A 22030-nucleotide genomic window follows, 5' to 3' on the forward strand; every position below is an offset into this window, starting at 1 on the left:
AATAACTCAAAAAAGTGGGAGGCAGACGTTTCGTAGAGGGTTTGTATCAGTCTCTCTTTTCGCTTTGCTTTGTCCGCCGGAATGTTGTGCTCCTTCCATTTAGTCAAAATTGCCGGAATTTCAGGTTCGGCGGTAAATGAAACACGTTTTGTCGGTTCGTCCCACTGGAAAATTCCCAGAAAAAGTGGAAAATCTAAAAAGGTGGGCCCATTTTCCAGGTTGGAATTTCTGAACGGAATTTCGTGTTCCATTTACACGTTTCTTGTAGTTTGTACCACGTTCCAGGTCCACGGCAAGAAAATCTGTCACGGCCAGTTAGCAACTCAAAATGGCTTCGCTCGAGCTCATGTAGGGTTTTGGCCCCACAATGGAGCCACTTTTTCACCACGGGTTCCTTGGCCTTGGATTAATTGGTAAGTATCTAGTAATGACTAATAGCAATGTTTATTCAGAGGTTCATATTCACTGAATAGAATCCCTGCAATTCTTCTTCTGACACGCTTTTTCCGCTATTTGCTCTCTTCATACGCCTCTTCTTTAGATTCCAGTCGGTCGCCTTCACCCTATTCTGAAACTATGACATCTAACAAACTAACTGGGAAGATCGTGATGTCAGGAACTTAATCTCATTCACCTTTTGGGCCGATCATAAGGAAATGTTTGGGGGGGGGGGGGGGGGGGAGGGACGGCTGTGATTCAGACGCCGAACGTTTCATGTACCGAGCCTAATGCATAAATTATTCTTAAACGTCTTTTGTAAGCAAATTGACCGAAATGTGCATTTTCTCCTTTAGAAATTAATTTAGCCGCAATTAAGATCGGCGTCTGAATCAATTCAGCAGGTCTAAATAATTTACGTCGGCCTTAATAAGAATTATGTTCGGCTCGCGAAATGTTCGGTGTTTGAGCCGGGGTATAGCCATATCCTTGTAATTTGCTCTTACCATTTTTTCAGTCATGGTTTTACTCAATCTCCTTCGCAGCTGCTCTGCCAGAGTCACGCAAGCTGCCCCTCCCCACGCGGCTGCTTCAAAACGTTGTACATTCCTTTCCACGAAATGCCCTCCATTCTCTTTTCTCCTTTTATTTGACTAGATGGAAGTGTCTTTGGCAGATCTTAACTTTTAAATTAGTCTCCTTCGCAGCCGCTCTGGCCGGAGTCAATCAACTGCTCTAGCCCGTTCGAGGAGGCCTAACCTCTTCCGTGACAGTATTTGAAGTACAAACGCCTAATAAAGTTCTCTTTACGGCAAAGTGGAAGAAGAAATCATACTACAAAATGTGTTTCTTTTGTACCAAATTTTGAACTTTTATTTTAACCACTTTTGGTGAGTACAACATAAGTTATATAAGTGTCTATTCATGGTTACATTAGAAACTGACCATATTGTCAGCGAGGCTACAATCCTATAACCAAATTTATTTAACTGTCAATGTATTTAGAGCGAGGTAATAATCAAGGACATTGCTATTCTTTACCCTGTTCGATCATAGATCCAACAGGTAATAGGCAGTACCCTTTTTTCTCAGTATTTCATTGTAAGAACCTGAATATTAGTCCTGGTCCGGGCACTGACAAATGAAACCCTTCCCCTTTACAGACTAAAACTCTATTATACATGCGCTAGCACTGTCATTTTCGCGTTGCAACTGTATCATGGCGTTTAAATAGCAATTGAAGGAGCTGCAGACTAATAAAGCCATGTATAAATAGCATTACGACAACAGATGGCTTGATGGAAAATGGCTTCCACTGCGGTTATAATAACAAGGAAAAAACTTGTCTAAAGTAATCACTAGAACATGCATATGCTATAATTATAAGGACCATGAAATAATTTATCGTCTCATGTATAACATGGCTACATGTATAAAAAGACATTCTTGGATTCTGGATTCCAAGCTGTGAATTCCAGACTCCAGATCCTGCGGGATCCCGGATTCCTTGTCAATTGAACTTGGATTTCAGACTTAATAGTTTGTGGGATTCCGGATTCGTTAAGCTGAATTCTGGATTTCAAAGCCCAGGATTTCGGATTTTTCAAGCAAAATATCCCGGATTCCGGAATATGGATTATCTTACCTGGCGCGAAATGTTATCTAGAGAAGCATATTACATGGTTTTGTGAAAACATATGTTTTCATGTTTAAGCATGCGATTCCCTATCTACATAGATGGGAGAATTACGCGAATCCTTGAATTGAGGCTCTGAAGGTTTCAAATACTCATCGCTATCTTCTGAATGGTTGGCTCCTTCGTCGCGTAAGCTTGCATATGCTTCTTCCCCTTCACCTCCAGTCAGGACGCAATATCGTTCTCCAGATTCACTGGCTCCAATATCCCCGCTGAAAGGAAGTCCATACGTTGGATTACTGCGGCCATTTACATTCAGTGATTGATATCTGGCTTGGCTTTCCTGCCCTGGTTTCATTTCGTTTTGCAAGTCGGTGAAGCCGAGTTCTTGCATCGCACCATCGTTCCCTTGTTTAATGTTCTCCTGCATGGCTTTTCCTTTGGCAGGAGAGATAGAATCATATATAGGGTTTTCATTAAAGCCTGGGTTGTCAAAGGAAACGTCTGAGTATGTTGGTGCATTGTATGTCCAGTCATTTTCCAATTGTATATTGTCCCCAGCTGCTGTTCTATCGTCTGGCCTTCTATTCCTGCAAAATAACACGAAAAATCTCAACTTCTGTAAATGTTCCTACGCTAAAATTTCCAAGGGAACGGCCAAAAAGTTATTTAGCTAATAAACCTCTTCCGGCGCCTGGTGTATCGGATGTTGACGTCGGCAGCTCAAAGATTGTTCGAAAAAAAAAACATTTGCTTGAGAAGCGAAGCTTCCAGGGCAAATTTGAAAATTTGGGGGACAATCATTCAGAAAAGGGTTTTATTTTCCGATATAACAGCAAGCCAGAAGAGGTTTATCTATATTTTAACCCTCCGATGAATTATTACGTCTCTTATGAGTCTTACGAAAACTAAACATGTTGGAACAAAAGCAAAGAAAAAAAGTGATGGACTACAATTGCGAATGACGCAAACACTGAAGGATACTGATTGGTTGGATCTATTTTAATTTATTAAAAATATTATTCGACCAAACCTTGACAGGCTGTGATGTCAAACAAAAATGCTTCCTGTCAACACCCCTTAGATCAGAAACTCGTGAGCCCGGTGCTTCAAGTTTTTTGTCCCAAATGCACTGTTCGTAAAGTAGTCACAAACTTCCTTGCCATGTTTTGCATTAATTAATATTGAAAAGCCATTTGGACTATGATATCATTTTTCCTTCTACGATCAGAATCCTTCAGGGTTTTGAATTGTATTGCCATGTGCAAATAAGAGCTTTTGTTATTGTGGTCGCAGTCGTAAAATGACGCCATCGTGCAAATGGCCAATTCACGAGAAACCCGCAGAGGACCATATAAGCCCCGGTCTCTAATTCAGACTTTTGTTGTTCTTGTGAAACAAAAATATATATATATTACAAGAGAGTCTCTTCCTGTTCTGTAGTTCCAACAACAAAATTGGTACTTATTGTCACTCGAACTACTGAACTGGGAAAGGGAAAATAAAAGAAAAATGTGCATCATCGATGGTGTTTAGATAAGAATCTTAGATTAAGACGAGTTATTTGAATTTACTATGTAACTTTTACCTCCTCATTCGATAGATAACAAATGCCAGCAATATTGCAATCACAGCTACAGCAGCACCAACTCCAGCAGCAATGGGAACTATAGACGACGATCCTTGATCTCCTCCTGAGTTTCCTTGAGGCTTCGGCTCAGTCGGCTCTAGAGAAGATAACAGTATGGATAAAAATGGAGATTGAATCCAGAAGGTTTAAATACCTGAAATATGTTTACGTCCATATCTTTCAATGTGCTTCATCGATATCCCTTTTTTTTTGTATATAATCAGCCAGTTATTCAGTCAGTCAATAATCAGTCAATCAATTAGTCAGTTAGTCAATCAGTCAGTCAGTCGGTTGGCCGTCAGTCATTTATTTTGTTAGTGAGTCAGGCCCATGTTGTTTAAACTTTGGACAGCGCTATTTGCCGGATAAATCACTATCCAGTGGATAAGTATTAGGGGAACCAAAAATTATGTTATTCACTGGATTGAAATTTATCCAGTAGATAGCGTCAGTCAGTCAGTCAGTTGGTCAGTCTCCAAGCCATTGTGGAATCCACCCAATCCATTTCCTTAGATTTTAATTGCTAGTTGGAAGGAAATTGTAAATGCAATTATGCGAACAAAAACGGCAGGCTGAATCCAATAGAGACAATAGACACAGATTTCTAACAAGGTCCTCTAAAACTAATCGCACAGCCGTACCGTATTCCAGATGTTTGAGGGTAGTAAGTACTTGTATAACATTATTCTCGAAAGTAGAAACTTATTTCAGTAGAAGCCTAAATTTGGTTTAAACCACAAATGGTCTGCCTGGGATCAGAAGGACCTTCCGCTCTAGAGCAAACGGGAGCTCTTCCATCTGTGCTAACCAGTTGTCTAGTGTATTTCGCTGTCACGTCTTTTGCGTGCGACAGTACTCCTCTAATGGATCATTCTCAGGGGCACTAAGTGTTTTACGCAAATTCACTGAAAATTACATACTGTATTGTAGCGGAGCACCATGGGTAAGAAAATTTGGTTGTGACGCAATCGTCCTCCCCTTCATGTTAGCTGAGGTGAAATTTTGTATTTCAAGCACCCCGCTCGTTTCGGCTATAAATCACGTGGCCGAAAAAGAAAAAAGCCGAGTCTTTCTTTCGACTAAATTTTAATGGCTAAATTAACGTGGATAGCACGAAAAGAGCTACAGCGAGAAATAAAAAACAACGGAAACCAACGTCTTTGCCAGAAGAAAAATATAACAATTATATAGCGGTGGTGAGAAAATGAGAAATGTCAGCAGCTACCAAGGTGAAAATTAGCAGCAAAACAAAGTGAACAGGAACACAAACATTTCCTCCATAAAATTAGTAACTAGGAAGTTAAAAGAAGTTTGACGTTTTAAAGGTGACGTTATACGGAGCGATTCGCGACGACGATTTTTAGCGCAATACAGCATTACAACATTGTTGCGGCACTGTTTTGAATGGTCACAACAATGTTCCAAAATTGCTATGCTGTGTTGCGCTAAAAATCGTCGTTGCGAATCGTCCCGTATAATCTCACCTTTAGTCATGCAAAACAAGCATGGAAATGTGCAAAAATGTGTGCTGCCCGTACAAAGTTGTTTCTTTCCTTACTAGAACAAAAAGTGTGCTGCACGTGCAAAGTTTTTTTTTTTCCAAATTAGATCTATTGTTGTTGTTTTTTTTATCGTTCTCGTTGTCTTCACTGGCCGAATTTATACTGGAAGACGAATTATCCGTCTCAGACGGACAATTCGTCTCTAGTATAAATCCGGTGCTAAGACGAATTATAGAGCGAAATTGTTCCGTCTTAGATGGATTATCCGTCTCTAAATTTATATCTAGACGGAACGTAGACGGTTTCTTGACGAAGTTTCCACAGGAGAGGGACTGTTTTCTATATTTTCGCAACTTGGCTCCTCAACACCAAAACACCCCCGTCGTGTAACCCGCGGCGTAAAATAATTATCTAGAGGAATTATGGAGCAAAATTCGTCTTCGGATTTATACTTGGACGAATTATCCTTCTGACCGACAACTCGTCTAAGTTATTATTACTCGGTTTTATATTTTCTTTGAGGGAACTATAAATATCAAAGAAAGCTTCGCTGTAAGCCCTGGCAATAATTACATGCGGTAAGGAGGGGTGGTGTGTGGATGGGCCACTTAGTTTATATTTTTAGTTTAAAGGAGTCGCCAACTTGGAGGGAAGACGTTTATTTAAGGTTTGCAAATAATTTGACCATTTACGGTATAGAAACTATTACTAAAAAATTCTTTTGATGTTTTTACCGTCGGTTGGTTTTTCAGTTGCCGGCTGTACCACTGTAATCCTCTGGATGGTAGCACCAACAGCATTACCGATACTCTCTTTTGATTCACTGACCATTTCAACGAGTTCATTAGGTTCCGTAATTTCAGGGGCTTGTCCGTCCACGGAGGGAAAAAGCACAGCAAATTCAATTTTCCAACTGTTTTGTGCCCCAGGAGAGAATCCCAGTATGTGAATGTCATTGGGCGTAAAGTACTTTGGTGATTCGGAACGCTTTACTCTCCTGAAAGAAAGATAAAAAGGAATTGTTTTAAAATATTCATTTTGATTATTTCTTTCTTTAGATAGACATAGAAGTCGTTAAAAATGTCTTCCATTATAACACACGCTACAGAAACGAAAAAGGCCAGTAAAGTATATTACATCTACGAACTTCACATTGAAAAGAGAACAGTCAAGAATTAAGGTACGTTAATGAGATTTCAGCTCGGAAAAATTGGCTGTCTCTTGTATATGCTGAAAGTGCTTATCATCTTCATCATCATCATCACCATCAGCAGCATTGCAATTTCTCGCAATTTAGTTACACACGAAGAATTTTGCTTTCGTTTCAATATGTCTGTGAGTTCCTGATCGAATTGGAATTTGGAAGTGGGGAGGGAAAACCCAGATTAACCGGAGAGAAAACTACTGCTCTTAGAACAAGAGAGAGAACAAACGACAAACTCAACCCACATGTGGCGTCGATGCCAGAGCTTGAATCCGGGCCACATTGCTGGGAGTGATCTGACCACTGTACCACCCTTGCTCCCCTTGCGCAGAGTGCGTTTAAATTATACCCTGTATATTTACGAGATGGGTGTAAAATGTGTTAAAAGAGATCCCTTTCTCTTTAAAAGTTGCCTATTGATAAGACCTTTCAGTTATTGATCCACTATCTTAAAGTTATTGGTTGAACATACCGTAAAAGCCAACGAGTAATAAGCTAGATTTTAATGTCCCTCGTTATTAAAACATTTTAAGCCTAACTTTGAAATGGCTCCTTTTTTGCTAAATTATTTCCTTTTTACAAAATAATTATGTACGCCACACTTGTGATCTGTTATTTTTCTTATTTTAGACATTTTGCATTGAAACGTCTTTTGTATGCAGATTTTTTAAAAGGAATATAAGGCTGCATGCTACAAAATTCTATTAGCTGCAAATGATGTATTTAAGGGTCTATATAGCCTCACTGAATCTCTGCTAATCACCATTACACAAGAATTTGGTCAGGCTAACTTGGGAAAGTCTAGATTCTTAGTGCGGGTTTTCACTGTATTTCCACTCAACCAAAAACTATAATTAGGACCGCACTAATCCAAATAAACAATCGTATCCAAGCTACTTATGAAATGATCTCCGGGTTGAAATGATTTATAACATTCCTAGAATAAATGAAGTAAGAAACATAAGTGTCCTCAACTGTTCTGACAAATAACGATAACCTTATTTTAAGCACCTTTAAAGTTCAATGTATTACCTTTTACATTCGCCGTTTTTACAGAAGTATTTAGTACAAGCCTCTGCAAGGGCTATTTTTAATAATGAATCAATCGGGCCACTCTGTAAGCAAAGAATATAGATATGCTTGTGTTAATGTACTTAATAATGTTTTTGCTCTTGAGGGTAATAAGGCCATTACTATTAAACGCCAGTTACACACTGTATTTATAATGTTCAATTTGAAAATTGAACGACAAAAATTGACTTGAGCCCAGTATAGTAGATTTTAGGAGATTAGCCACGGGCAACTCTAAAACGGGCTTTAAGGCGTTTTTAAGGGCTTAAATTTAAAAAGTTTCTGTTTGAAAATATTTCAAAAAATTTAAACAGATGTCGTGAAAAAGTGCCGTTAGTAAAGCTACTAAAGCACCTAATAAGAAATGTAAGGAAAGAGGAAAAAGAAAAGGTGAAGAACATTTATTTTGTGATTGTTGAAAATTTCCGCGAACTGGATGGTATTTCGAGACGAATCGGTTTAAAATGTCGCCTCAAACCCCATGCCTCAAAAGCAATAGAAAGAGATTTCAGTTTGGATCGCCAATAACTCTTCTATTGTAATGATTTTAACGAATGCAGCCTATTTTGGTTTAGCCCAACGATACCTCTATCTCAATAGATAACTCTATTTCCACAGCTTTTTCCCCTAAATTAAAAATAAACAAACAAACAAACATTATTTTTACAGCAGTAAGAAAGTGAGACGGTTTAGTGGTATTGCAACTCAAATTAACTACTCGTAAACCCACTCTTTTCATGCTGAAACTGACACAGCGGATTACAAACCATCCCTAGGATAGCTTTTGAAGCTTTCCTTGGACAACACTGTATGTGTATACCATGAATTGTTTGAAATGTTAAAGAGATCTGAATTTTTATAGACGCAACAATAATTTTGAGTAATAAACCTTGCCAGTGAATGAGATCCATGCTCCTTATGATAGAAATCACGAAGTGTCTCCTAACCCTTAACCTCACCTAAAGGCAAGGAAGAGGCTATTTCCGAGTTGCCCCAAACATCTGCCTTAATGCGCGGCTAAGTGCAGAGCTATTGATAAGAAAATAATTTTTAATTCTAACTCAAATAAAACTCATTTTCGCAAGAAAGGTTTGCATTGAGCCTCGTTTTGAAAGTGACAATTTTTGGAACTTGGAAGGAACTGGTCTATTCTTTCTACAAGAAATATTTGTGTCTAATATGATGCATCCAAGTTCCGAGGTTTCTTGCATTCCTGGACATGTGTCATAGAAAACGAATAAAGTGAGACAATTTAACAACGAATTGTTTTAGAACTGACGTTCTTGTTATTCGTCGTTGCAAGTGTGAATAATAAGACAGAGAGGCATTCGTAGGGAGTTAGCAAAGTTATTTTTTAGAGGTTGTAATTAAACGAGAGTGTAATTCCTGAGAAGTATGCACATTTTTATTTTTCGTTTGAAACGCCATTAAGTCCACGTGCGATTGCCCCAATGCAAACAAGGCAAAATATTGTAATGGCGACTGTTGAAGTTTTTGACAACACTAAATAACCGCCCCGGAAACGAACTTTCTAGCGTCTAATTGGTCCAAAAATAACTTTTGTAAAATTCACATATCCCAAGGGCAAGACTGAGCGTTTCCCTCTGTCTCCGGCGTTATTCTCTCTTGGTCGTTGCTAACACACTTACCAACGTAGACGGAACAGCGGTGCCACACATAATACTTAAGACATCTGCAGAAATAGCCTGGCACAACGCAAGTTCCACCATTCTCACAGTCTCCAAGGCGACACTCAGAAGGAGCGAGAGTGGGTGGAGGTTGACTAGTGATTGGAACCGTGGTCTGCCGCTCACTTGGAGATACTGATGTTAATCCGTGTGATGAAATCGTTGGAAGCAGGCTTGTGCTCGGAGCAGTCAGTGATGGTGTCCTCAGTCTGGACTGTGTCGTGATTGTAGACGAACTCGTGATGGAAGTGCTTTTAATTTTTGCACTGGAGTATGTGGCTGAAGCCATCTGAGTTGATTTAAACGGCAGTGGAATAGCTATTAAACAAAATAGTTGTATTAGTATTGCAAGTATATCTAACAAAATATATAGAGCGACGTGGCTGGAAATTTGGTAAAATGATAATAGTACAAAGGCTGTAAATATGTTTTAAGACATTTTAAAAAAAAACTAGAATAACCAGTATTAAGAGCAAATTAAAATGATGCTGTTCTATAACAACGATGTGTTTCAGAAAAACGAAGGCCCATTGTTGGGTCTTTTAATCGCACGGGAGATTTATTAAAAAATGCTGACTTAAAGCTTCATTAAATTATATCCTCGCCAATGAAACCACCAACCAAGCAATTAGAGAGATTTTATCACACCCGTGAAACAATGCGTTACAACTATTGCCAAACAGTTACAAATAAACAAAATAAAACAATAAAAGACTGTAACAGTGCGTATAAGTCTACAATCTATTTCACGGGTTAAGTAAAAATAGTCTAATTCTCCAAACTGTTACGAAGATTTATTCTACACTTGATTCTGATCAATCTTGGGTTGCAACCACGTGACATGACGGCCATGATAGTGGTCAATGCAATAAAAGTTATTTAAAATAATTTACATGAAAATGAAGTTTACTTCCCAGAGGATAGAAATGTTCTAAATCTTGACCACCAACATGGGTGTCATGACGTCAAGTGCAAACCAACAATTGTTGTTAACAACAGTTGCATTGAATTCTGCGAGATTTTGTGGCGTACAACCGAAGAGGTCAAAAGAAGAAACTACTTTTGTGAAATCGCTTAGATAAAATAGTGCGTTGAAAGTGGATCTCTATTAGATTTTTCCGGCTTTTCTATCTTGACATATAGTTATATTGAGCGTAGATTATATGAGTCCAAAAAACTACATATTGGCCGTTTTTATGCTAGAGACGTTAAAGTCGTCTAGTGTAAAAACGGGACGTACAAAAGTAGACGACCTTATTTAAAAAAGTAGATTTTTCTGAAAAAAGGACTAGGCTCTACTTTCGGAAGACACTGGACACGAGTTAAAGCGGCGCCAAAAATGAACTTCAAGCCCGCGAAATGCGAACAAATTGTTTAAACTCTAACATGGCGGCGTTACAACTTTTAAAGTCTATTTCTCGCCGTCGCCAAGAAAGGCATGACTTAGAAATGCAGATGTTGGTAACAGAAAAGTGAATCGAGAAAGAGAAAACTTCAGATGATGGAAGATGATGAAATAGACACAGCCAAAGCAATAGATTTGTGTGCCGTCCGAGCCAAACGACCCAGAAAAGAAAGAAAGTTAATGCAAAGTCAGTTCGGCCGTCTGCGAGAACAGATGCAAACTCCTTAAGTTCATCCTCACTCCACTTTCTACCACGAGACTCCTTCATGCTCTTCTTGGTCGCCATGTTGTTTTGCACTCGTCCCAGTCGTCTCTGGACGAGTCGAGCATAAATGCGTCCTAGTTTACGACGTGCCGTCTTTATACCAGACGACGTTAACGTCTGAGACGTTAAAGTCGTCTGCCTTATTTACCGTTTTTATACTAGACGTTAAAGTCGTCTTAAGATGACTTGAACGTCTCTAACATAAAAACGGCCATTCGCTTTCTGTTGTCTTTGAGCTAAAAATATTACTTACAGCCATTGATGCAAACATCGCCTGGTGCAAGTTGATCTGGACACGAGCAAAGATAACCGTTGGGTCTTAACAGACACAAATGAGAACAACCAGAAGACGAGGAACAAGGATTTTCTGAGGATAAGACAGTAATAATCAATAATGAAGGGAACGTCGTTTTTCTTTTAATCATAACAATTACAATTTCCTAAAATTTTCTGAGGATAAGACAGTAATAATCAATAATGAAGGGAACGTCATTTTTCTTTTAATCATAACAATTACAATTTCCTAAAATTTTATTGGTGCCTTAACTGCTTTATTTTCACCAATTATTGTGTAAGATTGTAAGGGGACAAGGTAATTGGACAGTTGGCTATAATCGGACACTTTCATCAGCCAATCATGTTAAGTGCATTCAGCTAAATCCACCAATCACGGCATTTATCACAACAATCACAGCAACAACCACTTACTCTACCGAAGTGGGGATTTTCCACAATAGACGAATTTGTAACATTAGAAAGTGTCTCTGCCAGTGTTATTTTCCCTGATTTTGGATAGTTGGTATTTTTAGCTCTTTCCCAATAAAGAATCCAGTTGTTTCCTCGGAAATTGTAATGTTTATGATTAATTTGGTAACAGGACTTCTTGTCGTCCAATTCGGTCTGTAATCATACATGTGATTAAACTAGTCCCTCTCTCTCCTGGTTTTGCGTGGCATAGAGAGAGGGGCCAGAACTGGAATGGAACATACGGTTAACTACGGTTACAATTTTCGCTTCCGTCAATCACAATAACGACGAAAGGAGACAAACAAAATTGATCGAAATCAATTAATCATGGTGGAGCGGTAGGGTGACGAGAAACATAAACGTTAGATATTAAGTTTAATTTGTGACGTAGAGTTTGCAAGTAAAAAAACATAGTAAATGAATTTGGCAAAGCAATTTGAATTTAATACTTTACAACTTTCGTAGTAAGGGTATCATTTCGATGTCGACTGATTGTCTTAATTATAGTGAAGAATGCTACATAAAACAAACTCAAACGTTTTATTTTATGATGCGCATGCTAGGAATAAAAAACTACGGCTATGAGGCTGTGGGGCTTTTCTAGCGGGTAAAACAACATATTCAATGCTGAAAAAACCAGATACATAAAAATAAAATAAGCGATCACGAATACATAATATTGTGATTACAATACATTTTACGACCTTTCACCATTGTAGACACTTTCAAGGCAAAAATCAAGGTTTGTCAAAAAATGAGAGAATAAAAGGGCTGGTAAATTCAATTGGTTCAAACATTTGCATCTTCAACATATACATAAATTTGTTTTAAATTTATTCAGAGGGCATCCTTGATTTATGATTGTTTTTGCCCAGAATATTTACCATTTGACTTTAATTGGTAACAAAAGGTCCGCACTTTGTACTGCATAGCGACCCAAACTTTGGATTTTTTTTCCCATACTTGACAAATATCACCTCCTTCAGTTCTGTACTAAACAGCAGCTAACACGCCCGTTCACAAAACTCGACATTTCTCGAGTTCAAGGTTATAATTTTTTTTCGTCGCAACAACATCAACATTTTAATTTTTCTCACCTGGTATTGTTTTTTCACTAAGGTTATATCCATGTATGTCCATTGGCTGCCCAATACCTGTGACAAATACCGTGACATCAGCAGCACTTTCTTTGTTAGCTCTTTTAACAGTGTAGTCATTCCAGTCAGTCCAGTATAAATAGTCTCCAAGAAGTGTTAACCCAAAAGGATGAGGCAGGGTGGCTGAAGAATCTATTAAGGTCACCCTGGTGTTGGTACTAAGGTGCAAGTATTCGAGCTTATCGTATCTGGCATCCACCCAATATAAGCGGTTTCTTTCTTGGTCAAGCGTCAGACCATTTGGCCAAGAAAGACTTGAGTTTACGAGAACAACCCGCTCCTGTCCTGACATTTCAGCCCTTTCAATCTTTGCTTGATAACCCCAATCTGTCCAATACATGATCCTGTTAAAAATTAATGTATTTTTTAGATTGATTTAGATCTTTCAACCAACCCTCCTCTGATATTCACTCTTTTTGATATCCTTTAAGTTTTGTTTTTTGATGCAACTTTGTTGCAACCCTTTCCATTGGACAAATACACACATATTTTTCTTTAGCCAGCGAATTCAACCTAAAGACCCCTCAATTTTTTAAATGTCCTTTAACTTTTTTGTCTTCAAAGAGAAAATAATACAACAGTTTTGCAACCGAGAGAAGCCAAGCAAGTTCCTCTTGCCCTTGCTTTCTTTCGCCTTTGACTGCAGCGTGCCGTAGACCACAATTCCCACTAACTGTTAGAATAATTGCAATAACCCAGCCAACCAATTTTAGGATATTTCTCCCCGTTTATTTAAGCAGTTTTGAAGCCTGCCATTAAGCGTATACCCTTAAAGAGTTGCTTGGCAGTTATATTTTTCAGCTTTATATTCTTGAGCTACATACCTTTTCTTTTCTTTTTTTTTCACTTTCTCTTTCTTTTCTTTTTTTTACTTTTAAAAATAATTCATCATTTCATTTATTTTAGTACCCTTCATTCACATGGTTTACCCTTTAGTTCTAGGAAGCCTATAGTGTGTAAGCCCCTGGCTTCTATATAGGCATCCTTGTCATCCTTGTCACCACTTTCAACATTTCATTTTGTAAGTAATTTAGCCAGAATAGTGTATATTATCTTTAAAGTATTATAAATTTATTGTATATTGTTGTTGTATTCATATGTGGTAACGGCAAAATAAATGAATGAATGAATGAATGAATTTATTGAAAGATAGTCAAGATCGTTAATGGCTTCTACAACGGTGGTCAAATATGCCTCCGCTGCTGGAGTTGGCGTCGAATATTCACAAAAGAAAAATGGCTTATCTTTCCTAACTTGTATTGTTATCAGTAAAATGTCTCCAAATGTAACGAAGGGTTTTGTTTCTTTACATATGGATTCAAAGTGTACTGACCCTTTACTGACATCCAGTATAATATCCCTCGGTTCGTCTAAGCCACTTGTTATGAGAGCTTTCCGATAGGAACCGTCCAGTTTAGAGACTTCCAGTTTGTTTGTTCCCGTATCAGTCCAATAGAGGTTCCTTCCGACAATGTCCACCGCCAATCCATCTGGCGACTGCACGTTTTGGTAAAACAGGACCTCAAACATAGTGCCATTCAAGAATGAACGAGAAATGGTGTTCCTTGTCACATCTGTCCAGTACACTCTGTCTTCTAGAACGTCGTAGCCAATGGCAACCGGTCGACTGATAATGCTTGACAAGGGTAAAGACCTGAGTGATCCAGGAGCATGAGGAGAAACTTTCATAATCTTTCCGTACGAAGAATCGGCAAACAGCAGAAACTCGTGCTCAGGAGGAGCTGCAAAAGGGATAGAATCATGTCCTGGGCATCTTTTTTATATATTGTTAATGCTACGGTGAGAAAAGGAAATCGCGTTTTGGTAGTTTTACACGTAGAACATGTCGCATCTTAAAGGAGCTGTGTCAAGAAATTCAGCCAAATTAGGAAATTACAAAATGCTCGTTAAATTAAGAGAACCATAAAAATAACCGCCTAAAACTTTAAAGGAAGGTTAAAATAACATAACAAAAACAACAGATGTCACGGATGGGCAAAACTGAAGAAGATTGAAACGGACTGAAAATAGGATTTTTGAAAACTGTTCAGCCTAACAGTTCTTCAAAGTTGATCCGTGCTACTTGCAACTTCAAAAATAATGCTCAGAAGACATATTTGTTTGTCTCGGGTCTCTGGTTTTGTCATTTACATGTAATTTCTTTGCTTACTTTAAGTTCCATAGCGATTGAGGGCGAGTAATTGGCAAAATTAAACAAAATGAACTGGACTGCCGTGACACAGCCCCTTTAATGTTAGGTTGTTCCTTTATCTAGATTTGTTTTGAGTGGCGTTATATTAGGAGTTCCAATTTAAAAGTAAGTGTTGGCGACAGAGCTGGAAGAAATACTGAGAATATAGTTTGAAAATAAATAAAGTGAAGAAAATGAAAGTGACCTCTGGGAATTAGGGTGGGTAAACCTTTTTAAATGAAAAATATGTTATTTTTGTGTATTTGTGATGTATATAACTGGAAGCCCTTGGAGTAAATTTTCAGAGGGCAAGCAGATGATAAACGATTTCTGCGTTTTTAGCAATTGCTTGTTTTTATTTTCCATAGATTCCTTTATTTGCCTACTTAAAGTATTCATGAAGATCACGAACGGTTAAGTAATGAATTCCGAGGAAGAGAAGAGAGTTTAATGTGTTTGGTTGTTATGTCATATGTCAACAATTTTTACCGATTAGCTAATGGCGGTACCGTTATCCATGTTTCGATGTCTTCCCATCATTCGCATTGATGAAACCTTGTTGGCTCTATGTTGTATTTAGATGTCACAATCAAGCATTTGTTCGTCAAAACTCACAAAGCGCCTTTCTGCAGTACTAATACATTTCTCAGGAATATTCAAGGTCAATGGGCGAGCGAGAGTTAAATGTGGTGCTTGAGATTTTTTCTTTTGACTTAAAGGTTTGAAAACAATTGGGCCTGGCGTAGCCTGCGTGGCATACGCTTGCCAACGCAACAGTTTTACAGTGGAATGTTTTAGCCTGGTGTTAGCTCCAAAGAGCGATTATTACACAATTTGAATGCATGGTCAAAATATCAGCTGAATTTTTTACCTTAACGGGCAGATACTTTGACATAACTATCAAATTTAACGCCTCAACTGGCAAGGTGTTTTTTAATTTTCATATGGGGGTATCGAATTCGCTTTAGACGCAAAGCTGGTTTTATTCGCACCTTCCTCTTTTTTCTCCCCAAACCAGCAACCCAGAGTCGGTTGCTAACTCCGAGGAGAATTAGTATTGCCTGACACTTCATTAGTACTGAATACACAGAGAAAAAAAACTATCTCTATGAAGAAGGATTTAACGGATATCTTCGCACCTCCATTTATTCGCGAATCGGCAATTAGAGCGGCCAAACACATATAAATCCAGTCTCTCGTCTTCCTCGAAATTCATTACTAAAACGCTCTGGATTGAGACCTTGATGAATAATTCCACGAGCAAATAAAGACATGTAGAAAATAAGAAAAAGCAATTCCTAAACACTCACCTCGTTTATAATCTGCTTGCTCCCTGGAATTTACACGAAATCTCTCGATCTCGTCCACGACTCCACGTGCGGTGCACATGATGTCATCGCACAGGAGTGAGTACCCCGGATGATAGGAAAACCAATCGACTGAACGTGCTTCTGATGTTATATCCGACAATTTTGTCTTTTTACCGCTATTACAAAGAATAGTGTGCTGGCTCGCAAAGGTTCGCCAGCAATTATCAAGGATGAAAGAGATTGTGGGTCGTGGTTTTGGGCCTTTAATTCATTGTGATTGCAACTCTCCAGTCATCGGTGACTGGCTCCGGTTTCTGGAAAAAGGTTAAGTAGGCTCTACTTAAAAAGGTTCAAGTAGCAGAAATTCCACACAAAAACGGTCATCCCTTCCTTGTCGTAATACCCATACCTTTACAATTTCTTCCGTCATTATCTAGAATGAGGCCTCCAGAACAAGCGCACACCCTTCCAGATTGTGTAAGCAAGCAAAGTTGACTGCATCCGCCATTGTTGTTATTGCATTGGTCAGTGACTGTAATTGGATATAGCAAGGACCATAATTAAAGACAATTAGAATTAAAGGAACAGTATCCCGTTACTGCGCATGTACCAAACTTTGATTTTCTGACAGGATTTCGCGAATTCAAATAATGCGAGGAGGGTAAGAGAACCTGGAAAAATTCCGTTTGCATCGCGCTTGGCCGAGTTCGATACTACATTATAACTTATCAGAATTACAGATCAATGATATATTGTTCCCTTTAAGTTTCGATTTGGGCGAAATGGAGATTTTATGGCGTTACTTTCAATATAGCCGTTGGCCGGAGGACCAAAAGAAGGAAAACGCTTTAATGACAGTTGAAAACTTATTTCTCCCTCCAGCTGACCACATAAGCTCAGATAATCGTGTAAGGAATACCCAGAAATGGAATAGCAACAGTAAAGACTATGTAAGAAAGACACCATTGAGAAATGGATGTGACTGAGGAGATCTTGTGGTATTAAGCTTCGTGAACCACAATGATTCGTAACGACGTGTTAGTAACTTTTAAATAAACGTCCCTACGGGCGGCAAAATCAAACAAACAGGCACTACATGTTTAAGGAAAGCATAATATAATGTTTGACTAACCTTTGCGATGCTAATTCATCGCGTTGAGATTGAATTTTTGAAGCTAAAACGCGATTAAATATTACTGGACTTGACTTGCCACAAATTGACCTCTCACACGAGTTTCAGAGCAGAAAAGCTGATTTAAAAGCGAGCAAGCTTTTCGGGTCGAAAGGCGGCCGAGCTGCGACAAAATCGCGATAAGTCTTCGTGCCGCGAGCCAAATTTTAAATAGGACGAAAGACTGTGAAATGGCGTTTAAAACATATTGAAAGGTCGCTTTTACATAAGGCAATATAGCTGTCTAACGTTTCGTAAAGTTGTGTCTATGTCCCACCAGTGAAAAAGAAAATGTATTATCTTTATTTCAAGAAACGTTCCAAAATAAGTCTTTTAAAAGGGGTCGCAATTCTAAAAGATTATAAATCTCCTTGCAATAAAACATTTCTCACAGCTTTGCGTTTATGTTACCTAAAAAGTGCTCATTCACATTTGTCAAATTTTGACTGTGTAAGAGCTGTTATCACCTTGAACAAAGTGCTTGGAAGAAGCATGACCAACAACAGATTTTCTCACAGAAAAACTCCGCCTACTCACCTGGTATAATATTTTCACTGAGGTTATATCCATGTATGTCCATAGGCTGCCCAATACCTGTGACAAATACCATGACATCAGCAGCACTTTCTTTGTTGGCTCTTTTAACAGTGTAGTCACTCCAGTCAGTCCAGTATAAGTACTCTCCAAGAAGTGTTAACCCGAAAGGATGAGGCAGGGTAGCTGAAGAATCTATTAAGGTCACCCTGGTGTTGGTACTAAGGTGCAAGTATTCGAGCTTGTCGTATCTGGCATCCACCCAATACAAGCGGTTTCTTTCCTGGTCAAGCGTCAGACCATTTGGCCACGACAGACTTGCGTTTACGAGAACAACCCGCTGCTGTCCTGACATGTCGGCCCTTTCAATCTTTGCGTGATAACCCCAATCTGTCCAATACATTATTCTATCAAATATAAAACAAGTAAGAGAGTAAGGGTTTTCTCATTTTTTCTTTAGTGTCCCCTTCCCATTTGTTGTCCGTGTGTTTTTAACAACATCGGCGTTCGTTTTCATCTCAGCCAGGTTGAGTTGAAAGGAACCATCATACTTAAAAACTGCTATGGAGCCGATGAATTTTTATGGTGTTCAAAACATATAAGGTCGCTTAAAAAGGGCAATTTGTTATATTTTTTTTGTCAGGTTAATCTACACATGTTACAGTTAAATAAAGGGTTTTGTTCCCTTCCATATCCATAACAACTACTTACCCTTTACTAATATCCAATATGATATCTCTCGGTTCGTCTAGGCCACTTGTGATGAGTGCTTTCCGATAGGAACCGTCTAGTTTGGAGACTTCCAATTTGTCGGTTCCCGTATCAGTCCAATAGAGGTTCCTTCCGACAATGTCCACAGCCAGTCCATCTGGCGACTGCACGTTTTGGTAAAACAAGACCTCAAACATAGAACCATTCAAGAATGAACGAGAAATGGTGTTCCTTGTCACATCTGTCCAATACACTCTGTCCTCTAGAACGTCGTAGCCAATGGCAACCGGTCTACTGATAATGCTTGACAAGGGTAAAGAGATGAGTGATCCAGGAGCATGAGGAGAAACTTTCATGATCTTTCCGTATGAAGCATCGGCAAAGAGCAGAAACTCATGCTCAGGAGGAGCTGCAAAAGAGATAAAATCATGTTCTGGGCATCTTTTTGATATTATTAATGCTATGGTAGGAGAAGGAAATTGTGTTTTGGTACTTTTACCGGCGTTGAGCATGTATCGTTCTAGTCAGTCATTTTATCTGGATTTATTTTGAGTGGTAATATAACGAGAATGACAAAGAGATCGTGGTCTTGGTTTTGGGCCTTTGATTCAATGTTTTGTGAACTTTCGAGTCATCAACGAACTGGTTGTAATTTTTAGTAAAAAGGTAAGGAAACGCTACTCAAAAAAGGATTTAGTTGCAGATATTGCTCACAGCTAATCTAGTAAGTCACCCTTCCTGGAACCATACCTCTACAATTTCTTCCGTCATGATCTAGAATGAGGCCTCCAGAACAAGCGCAAACTCTTCCCGATTGTGTAAGCAAGCAAAGTTGACTGCATCCGCCATTATTGTTCTTGCATTGATCTGTTACTGTAATTGGATATAGCAAGGCACATAATTAAAAGCAATTACAATGGAATCCTTACCTAGAGAATACCGTGAAATGAGAACTGCATGATAAAAGCTAGAAATTGGTAGGTAAAACATAGAGAAGTAGATATCTTTGTTTTCGGGCTGTGCTGTTGACGTTTGATTTTTATATGCAATATTCTGGCATAGCTAGAGTATGCCAGCAAGGAACAATCATACTTGAAAACTGCTATGGAGCCGAGGAATTTTCATGGTGTTCAAAACATATAAGGTCGCTTAAAAAGGGCAATTTGTTATATATTTTTTGTCAGGTTAATCTATGTCCAACTAGTAAGAAAGTAACATAAGTCAGTTCTTTCACGAGTGTTATACGTTTGAAAATATGGTCTTTAATACTGGTTGCGTTTCCAAAGGATCATCCATCCCGTTCTAATCAATTGCTTTTCACAGCTGTCAGTTTACGCTGCACAAAGAGTGCTCGTGCATGTTTATCAAGATTTGCCGGCATGAGAGTTACGATCGATGCCATATTATTTTTCTGACAAATGTGCTTGGAAGAAATATGTTTAACAAAAACTTTTTTTCCCTTAAAACCCTCCTACTCACCTGGTATAATATTTTCACTGTGGTTATATCCATGTATGTCCATAGGCTGCCCAATACCTGTGACAAATACCGTTACATCAGCAGCACTTTCTTTGTTGGCTCTTTTAACAGTGTAGTCATTCCAGTCAGTCCAGTATAAATAGTCTCCAAGAAGTGTTAACCCAAAAGGATGAGGCAGAGTGGCTGAAGAATCTATTAAGGTCACCCTGGTGTTGGTACTAAGGTGCAAGTATTCGAGCTTGTCGTAGCTGGCATCCACCCAATACAAGCGGTTTCTTTCCTGGTCAAGCGTCAGACCATTTGGCCACGACAGACTTGCGTTTACGAGAACAACCCGCTGCTGTCCTGACATGTCGGCCCTTTCAATCTTTGCGTGATAACCCCAATCTGTCCAATACATTATTCTATCAAATATAAAAAAAACAAGTAATAGGGTAAGGGTTTTATCAATTTTTCTTTATTGTCCCCTTCCCATTTGTTATCGGTGTGTTTTAACAACATCGACGTTCGTTTTCATATCAGTCAACCCCAAAACAAAAGAAAAACAAAAATTACCTAGGTTGAGTTAAGTTTCAATTTAAAGCCGGTGGAGTTGTTAAATCCCGCGAGTGTACACATACGCCAAAGTTTTTTGGTAGGAAAATTTCAAGATGAAAAAACGAATATATAGGGGTCCAAAAACACTTGAAATCCTGCTTGTCCTATGGGCAAGCAGCTTACACATTTTGCTTGCCTGGGCCTCTTCTGGCGGCTTCTCTCAAACAATGATTTTATTGGGGGATAACTTGCAAGACCCTTGCCTATTGGACAAGTGAGCATTAAAAGTTCCTTGCCCAAAAGAAAATCTACTAGTCTGGGACTACCGAACGGGCCTTTGTTCATGCGCTGACATATAAATTTCATGTATTGCAACTGGACAATGAAGAAATAAATGCAGAGAAGATCATAGCAGTTAAGAAGCAAAATAACAGCGACCAACGCTTATGACTGCTGGTGGCATTTGGTTGTGCGTAATAAACAGTCAAGAGACTGTAAAACTGCATTTGCTAAGACAGTAACAATTTTTGCCCATTTCTAGAGCTACCACCAACCGTTTGCAGAAAGGAAAATTAGGTGCACTGCAAATCTTTCTTTGCCTTTTTTCAGTAAACAGCTACACATCTTACAGTTAAATAAAAGGTTTTGTTGCCTTCCATATCCATTACAACTACTTACCCTTTACTAATATCCAATATGATATCTCTCGGTTCGTCTAGGCCACTTGTGATGAGTGCTTTCCGATAGGAGCCGTCCAGTTTAGAGACTTCCAGTTTGTCGGTTCCCGTATCAGTCCAATAGAGGTTCCTTCCGACAATGTCCACAGCCAGTCCATCTGGCGACTGCACGTTTTGGCTAAACAAGACCTCAAACATAGAACCATTCAAGAATGAACGAGAAATGGTGTTCCTTGTCACATCTGTCCAATACACTCTGTCCTCTAGAACGTCGTAGCCAATAGCAACCGGTCTACTGATAATGCTTGACAAGGGTAAAGAGATGAGTGATCCAGGAGCATGAGGAGAAACTTTCATGATCTTTCCGAATGAAGCATCGGCAAAGAGCAGAAACTCATGCCCAGGAGGAGCTGCAAAAGAGATAAAATCATGTTCTGGGCATCTTTTTGATATCATTAATGCTATGGTAGGAGAAGGAAATTGTGTTTTGGTACTTTTACCGGCGTTGAGCATGTATCGTTCTAGTCAGTCATTTTATCTGGATTTATTTTGAGTGGTAATATAACGAGAATGACAAAGAGATCGTGGTCTTGGTTTCTGGCCTTTGATTCAATGTTTTGTGAACTTTCGAGTCATCAACGAACTGGTTGTAATTTTTAGTAAAAAGGTAAGGAAAC

General features: G+C 38.8%; 3 protein-coding genes across 3 annotated transcripts in view; all 3 read right to left on the reverse strand.

The window, feature by feature from the left end:
- Positions 1 to 20062, reverse strand: part of LOC140938344 (low-density lipoprotein receptor-related protein 4-like) — a 104550-nt gene extending 84488 nt beyond the window's left edge. Inside the window, exons 1-7 of the mRNA XM_073387832.1 lie at positions 19996 to 20062; positions 19411 to 19533; positions 18661 to 19069; positions 17953 to 18356; positions 16654 to 16776; positions 14077 to 14485; positions 12684 to 13087 (exon numbers count right to left, since the gene is read on the reverse strand). Of these exons, the coding sequence (XP_073243933.1) occupies positions 12684 to 13087; positions 14077 to 14485; positions 16654 to 16776; positions 17953 to 18356; positions 18661 to 19069; positions 19411 to 19533; positions 19996 to 20062 (1939 nt within the window). The remainder of the gene's footprint in view (positions 1 to 12683; positions 13088 to 14076; positions 14486 to 16653; positions 16777 to 17952; positions 18357 to 18660; positions 19070 to 19410; positions 19534 to 19995) is intronic.
- On the reverse strand, positions 1303 to 11189 carry LOC140938930 (uncharacterized). Its single transcript, XM_073388456.1, has 7 exons — positions 11093 to 11189; positions 9131 to 9487; positions 8068 to 8108; positions 7443 to 7525; positions 5941 to 6203; positions 3663 to 3801; positions 1303 to 2664 (listed from the first exon to the last, which is right to left on the reverse strand). Exons 2-7 carry the CDS (start codon positions 9456 to 9458, stop codon positions 2148 to 2150), a joined length of 1371 nt encoding a protein of 456 aa, XP_073244557.1. The 5' UTR covers positions 9459 to 9487; positions 11093 to 11189; the 3' UTR covers positions 1303 to 2147.
- Positions 20006 to 21866, reverse strand: LOC140938345 (uncharacterized). The gene is made up of 2 exons (XM_073387833.1): positions 21355 to 21866; positions 20006 to 20543 (listed from the first exon to the last, which is right to left on the reverse strand). Exons 1-2 carry the CDS (start codon positions 21864 to 21866, stop codon positions 20132 to 20134), a joined length of 924 nt encoding a protein of 307 aa, XP_073243934.1. The 3' UTR covers positions 20006 to 20131.
- Between the last annotated feature and the right edge of the window lie 164 nt (positions 21867 to 22030).

Source organism: Porites lutea, chromosome 5 (assembly GCF_958299795.1).
Source record: "Porites lutea chromosome 5, jaPorLute2.1, whole genome shotgun sequence".
In the NCBI taxonomy this organism is placed as follows: Eukaryota; Metazoa; Cnidaria; class Anthozoa; order Scleractinia; family Poritidae; genus Porites; species Porites lutea.

Excerpts from the sequence above, each read along its gene's own strand:
- LOC140938930 (XM_073388456.1), bottom strand. The coding sequence starts at position 9,458 with ATGGCTTCAGCCACATACTCCAGTGCAAAAATTAAAAGCACTTCCATC. Across the intron at positions 6,204-7,442 it reads AAAAACGGCGAATGTAAAAG|GAGAGTAAAGCGTTCCGAAT; the intron begins GTAATACATTGA and ends TCTTTCTTTCAG. Across the intron at positions 2,665-3,662 it reads GTTATCTATCGAATGAGGAG|GAATAGAAGGCCAGACGATA; the intron begins GTAAAAGTTACA and ends GTTATTTTGCAG.
- LOC140938345 (XM_073387833.1), bottom strand. The coding sequence starts at position 21,866 with ATGCTCAACGCCGGTAAAAGTACCAAAACACAATTTCCTTCTCCTACC. Across the intron at positions 20,544-21,354 it reads ATATTGGATATTAGTAAAGG|AATAATGTATTGGACAGATT; the intron begins GTAAGTAGTTGT and ends TATATTTGATAG.